The sequence below is a fragment of the Cebus imitator genome, unplaced genomic scaffold, assembly GCF_001604975.1.
Source record: "Cebus imitator isolate Cc_AM_T3 unplaced genomic scaffold, Cebus_imitator-1.0 Scaffold166, whole genome shotgun sequence".
NCBI classification, from domain to species: domain Eukaryota; kingdom Metazoa; phylum Chordata; class Mammalia; order Primates; family Cebidae; genus Cebus; species Cebus imitator.
The window spans coordinates 2,237,699-2,242,731 of NW_016107481.1; the positions used below are offsets into that span (position 1 = coordinate 2,237,699).

The window sequence follows — 5,033 nt, forward strand, 5'->3', positions numbered from 1 at the left end:
AACCCAGGAGGCGGAGGTTGCGGTGAGCCGAGATCGCGCCATTGCACTCCAGCCTGGGTAACATAAGTGAAACTCCGTCTCAAAAAAAAAAAAAAAATGTTTTTAGTATCACTGTTGCCTATACACATGGTTCAGGATCTTCTCACAGATTTTTGCTTTAGCAAGCTAAGGTTTATCTTAAGTGGTTGTTTCATTATTAGATTCTTACAGTGATAATTTAAAAAAAAATCTTCAGACTTTTTCACCCATAAATAAGCTGTGGTTATTACTAAAACACTGACCCTATTTGACAGTGGAGTAAGGTGAGTAAAATCTACTTTTGAGAGAAATATATAAAATTTCATCTAGTAAATTTTTTCAGAGAATCAAATGGTTCTGCAATACAGAAGCATTTTACTTATGTTACTCCACCGAAGTCCTGGGCCAGATAAGCACTCAGATGTTTTGGTAAAACTCTCAAGCTCATCTTCCCACTCACTTTTTTGCACTTTACAATCAATTTATTATCTAGGAATTCAGGCTGTAAAATAACTAGCTATTCACAGTACAGATTCCCTGGCGGCTATATACACCATTAAGAAAAGCCTAAAATATTGACTTATCGGCCAAACATGTTATCTCACACCTGTAATCCTAGCACTTTAGGAGGCCAAGGCAGGAGGATCATTCAAGCCAGGAGTTTGAGACCAGCCTGGGCAACATAGTGAGACCCTGTTTCAATTTTTTAAAAATGGACTTATTAAGACATATATAAGTACATTGATTTTAGTATCTGATACTGTGTAGTTTCTGTAAATAGTGGCATTTTGTTACCCTCTACTGGAATTGGTAAAAAAAAAATAAAATAATTCTAATAGGATGTCAGTGTTTCCTTCTCAAGTAGGTCTCCTTCCTGCTAACTTGCAACTATATATCTGTTCTAAACATAAGGAATTTCTTACAGTTTTCCACTGAGAAAATCTGAAATGTGGCCAGGTGCCATGGCTCACACCTGTAATCTCAGCACTTTGGGAAGCTAAGGCATTAGGATCACTTGAGCCCAGAAGTTTGAGACCAGCACTGGCAACATAGGGAGACCCCATGTCTACAAAAAATTTTAAAAATTAGCTGGGTATGATGGTATGCACCTGTAGTCTCAGATTTTTGGGAACTGAAGCAGGAGGATAACTTGAGCCATGGAGGCTGAGGCTTCAGTGAGCTGTGACTGCAAAAACTCTGTCTCCAAAAAAAAAAATAAAGAAAAGAAAAAGAAAATCTGTAATGTTACTCTTTGTACTTGTTAAAATGGTATTTTAAATGCTTCCTTTTTTCCTGCAGGTATTCTTGGCGTTACCAGCTGAGAGAATTTAAAAGTGAATATCGAGTTGTAGCACTGGATTTGAGAGGCTATGGAGAAACAGATGCTCCCATTCATCGAGAGAATTATAAATTGGACTGTCTAATTACAGACATAAAGGATATTTTAGATTCTTTAGGTAGGTTAGTTTAAAACAAAACAACTCTTTTTAAGGGACAAACATTCAACAAATTGTGAATTAATGACTTCTTGGGAGGATGCATATTCCATCTACCCAAACTTCTCTGGATCCTGTCACCACGGTTTCAGGTAGTCCGCCCAAAATGTCTATAAAGGAAATTTGAAATGATGTATCCGGAGCAACTATTCCATCTACCAGACAAGAATGACTTCAGATTTGTTTTTAAAAATAGACCTAATGGGCTGGGTGCTGTGACTCACACCTATAATCCTAGCACTTTGGGAGGCTGAGGCAGACGGATCACCTTAGGTCAGAAGTTCAAGACCAGCCTGGCCAACATGGTGAAACCCTGTCTCTACTAAAAGCACAAAAATTAGCCAGGCATGGTGGCAGATACCTGTAATCCCAGCTACTCAGGAGGCTGAGGCAGGAGAATTGCTTGAACCCAGTAAGCATAGGTTGCAGTGAGCCAATACCGTGCCATTTGCACTCCATCCTGGGCAACAAGAGCGAGACTCTGCCTCAAAAAAAAAAAAAAAGACCTAATGTATGCTGTTTATTATTTTCAGAAATTATTACTGAAAATTTTATTCTTGTACTTAGAAAATTTATTCCTTTAGAACACATACCTAAATATTCATTTTAAAATGTAATAAGATACAGAAGCATTATTTCTGTTGTATCAATCAGTTAGAACCACATAATATTGTGTAATAAATAACCTCAGATCCGGTGGCATAGGGTCATAACCATTTTTTCCTGCGCTCATGGATCTGCAGGTTAACCTTAGCAGGGACTCCTCTGGTCTTTACCTCAGGCTGCAGGTCCAGCTGGGACTGGCTTCTCTCTGTGAGTTGGGCTGGAGCCCAAGATAAAGGGGAGTGGCTGCCTGAGGGAAGCTTTTCTCCTGGCGTTGGTAGAGGGTGAGCCTAGCTGCACAAGTTTAAGTTTCTACCAGCAGCCCATTGGTCAGAGCAAGTCATATGGTGGAGCCCAAATTCAAGTCATACAGCCTCCATGAGACCAAGGCAAATCACATGGCCAAGTCTAAAATCAAAGGGGCAGCAAGTAGACTCCTTCTATGACAGTAGGAAGAAGGAGAGAGTAAATATTTTTTAACAATAATCCAATCTATTAATACAATATCCCTTTTGACTGAAATCAAGCTGCTATCATCGGTATGTAAATGGAACCAATATGGTGAGAAACACCATGAAATCAAAGGCACTTTCTACAGTAATCTAATGAGAGCATAGATCAGACCAAAATTTTTAGGGGAGAAAAAAATGGATGAGGTCTGGGGGTGTCACATGCAATATTGTCATTTAGTCTGATTATAGCAAAAGAGACTCAGACACTGATTTTGAACAATTATATTTCAGATTTTGTGATAATTCAGTCAGACCTGGCCTAAATTTGTCATCATGAGATTTTTAGGCAAATAATTAATATAAACAAGGTGTATGTGTGTGTGTCTATGTCTATGTGTGTGTATTAGTGTAGTGGTGAGAAGTGATGGTGAAAAGTACTTCCTTGAAAGAATTAAGCAATTTTAAGTACTCCAGGAATAAATTACAAATGAATTTTATCCATCCATACAATGGAAATCCGTAGGAATCTCTATTAATCAACATTTTAACCTACTTTAGATTTCTGAGTGATTACATGAAATGAAACTGGTGCAAAATTGACTTTTCATTACTTCAATTTGATTTCACAGTTCCAAATTAGTTGCAAATTTTCTGTGTTGAGTTGTACATAGAATTTATGAAGTTAGGGAAGAAATAGATGCTTCCTGGAAATAAATATTTATGAGTTGGACATAGATGACGCATTTATAATTTTACTATAACTAGAAATTTCTGAGCATTCAAAAAATAACCCAGGCTGGGTGCAGTGGCTCATGTCTGTAGTCCTAGCACTTTAGGAGGCCAAGGTGGGTTGATCACCTGAGGTCAGGAGTTCAAGACCAACCTGACCATCATGGTGAAACCCCATCTTAAAAAAAAAAAAAGAAAAAAAAAAAACAAATAACCTTGCTTATGACTTTATGTCCAGTCTTTACCATGGTTTCCAAACTCGGGTCCATGGGACAAGAGCTGAGTAATAGTAGCTAGTTCAGATTTTTTTTGCTTGTTTTGTACCCCCTAGGGTCTCAGTCTTGCTCTGTCACCTGGGCTGGAGTGCAGTGGCATGATCATGGCTCACTGCAGCCTTGAACTCCTGGGCTCAAGGGATCCCCCCACCTCAGGCTCTAGAGTTGCTGCTACTACAGATGGGCACCACCACACCTGGCTAATTTATTTTTTTGTTGAGATGGTGGCAGGGGGGTCCGGCTGTGTTGCCCAGGATGGTCTCGAACTTAAGTAATCCTCCTGCTTTGGCCTCTCAAGTGTTGAGATTATAGGTGTAAGCCACCACACTGGCCTATTTCAGATTATATAAATACGTGTGTGTGTGTGTGTGTGTGTGTGTGTGTGTATGAATTCCTGGAAGAGATTCTCAATCTATAGGTTTAGAGTGGAGCTATCTAAGTGATGTACAGACAAGTTTTGGAACCACTGAATTATGTATAAAGTGCATAATTAGGATAAGATAATGAAAAGAGATGTTTCAGAAGTGTAACTATTTTATGTGAGGTAACAGTGCACTCACCTGTTTCTTTTTAATGATGTCAACATTTATTTCTTGATTACAGGGTATAGCAAATGTGTTCTTATTGGCCATGACTGGGGGGGCATGATTGCTTGGCTAATTGCCATCTGTTATCCTGAAATGGTGATGAAGCTTATTGTTATTAACTTCCCTCATCCAAATGTATTTACAGGTGAGTTCAAGTTTTCATCAAAACAGTACTGCTAATATGACAGTTCACTCTTGCCACTGACATTTTGGATTATGAACAGCAAAATTTAGTTACTATAATATTTTAAAATTAAGTGACTAAACCATGATAGCACATGACAGTGTATAACAGATACCTTGGTTTTAAACCTTTCTGAGGAATCTAAGAAAATTTAGCTTTATGCTTGCTTGCATAATTTTATTCCTTCAAAAAATATTTTACTGTTAACTTGGGGAGGGATAAAGGGGAAAATGCAATGACTTTGCTTTAACAATAATGAATCTTGATAGCCTGGAAATATATTCTTTTCTTGCTTGACTGCTTTGGCTGTCAGGAATAGCAGTATTCTTTAAAGCAGCAGTTCTGACATTTTTGGTCTTGGGGTTCTTTAAGATCTTAAAATTATTAAAGATCCCACTAAGCTTTTAATTATATGGTTTATAAGTATTCATGTATTAGAAGTCAAAACAGAAATGTAAAAATATGTATGCTGGCCGGGTGTGGTGGCTTACGCCTATAATCCCAGCACTTTGGGAGGCCGAGGCAGGTGGATCACGACGTCGAGAGATCGAGACCATCCTGGTCAACATGGTGAAACCCCATCTCTACTAAAAATACAAAAATTAGCTGGGCATGGTGGCTCAGCCTGTAGTCCCAGATACTCGGGAGGCTGAGGCAGGAGAATTGCCTGAACCCAGGAGGCGGAGGTT

The 5,033-nt window shown here is 38.7% G+C and overlaps 1 protein-coding gene across 1 annotated transcript in view; it reads left to right on the forward strand.

Moving 5' to 3' along the window:
* Nucleotides 1–5,033, forward strand: part of EPHX4 (epoxide hydrolase 4) — a 36,029-nt gene that overhangs the window by 11,173 nt on the left and 19,823 nt on the right. Inside the window, exons 3-4 of the mRNA XM_017544146.2 lie at nucleotides 1,318–1,475; nucleotides 4,177–4,305. Coding sequence (XP_017399635.1) covers nucleotides 1,318–1,475; nucleotides 4,177–4,305 — 287 coding nt within the window. The remainder of the gene's footprint in view (nucleotides 1–1,317; nucleotides 1,476–4,176; nucleotides 4,306–5,033) is intronic.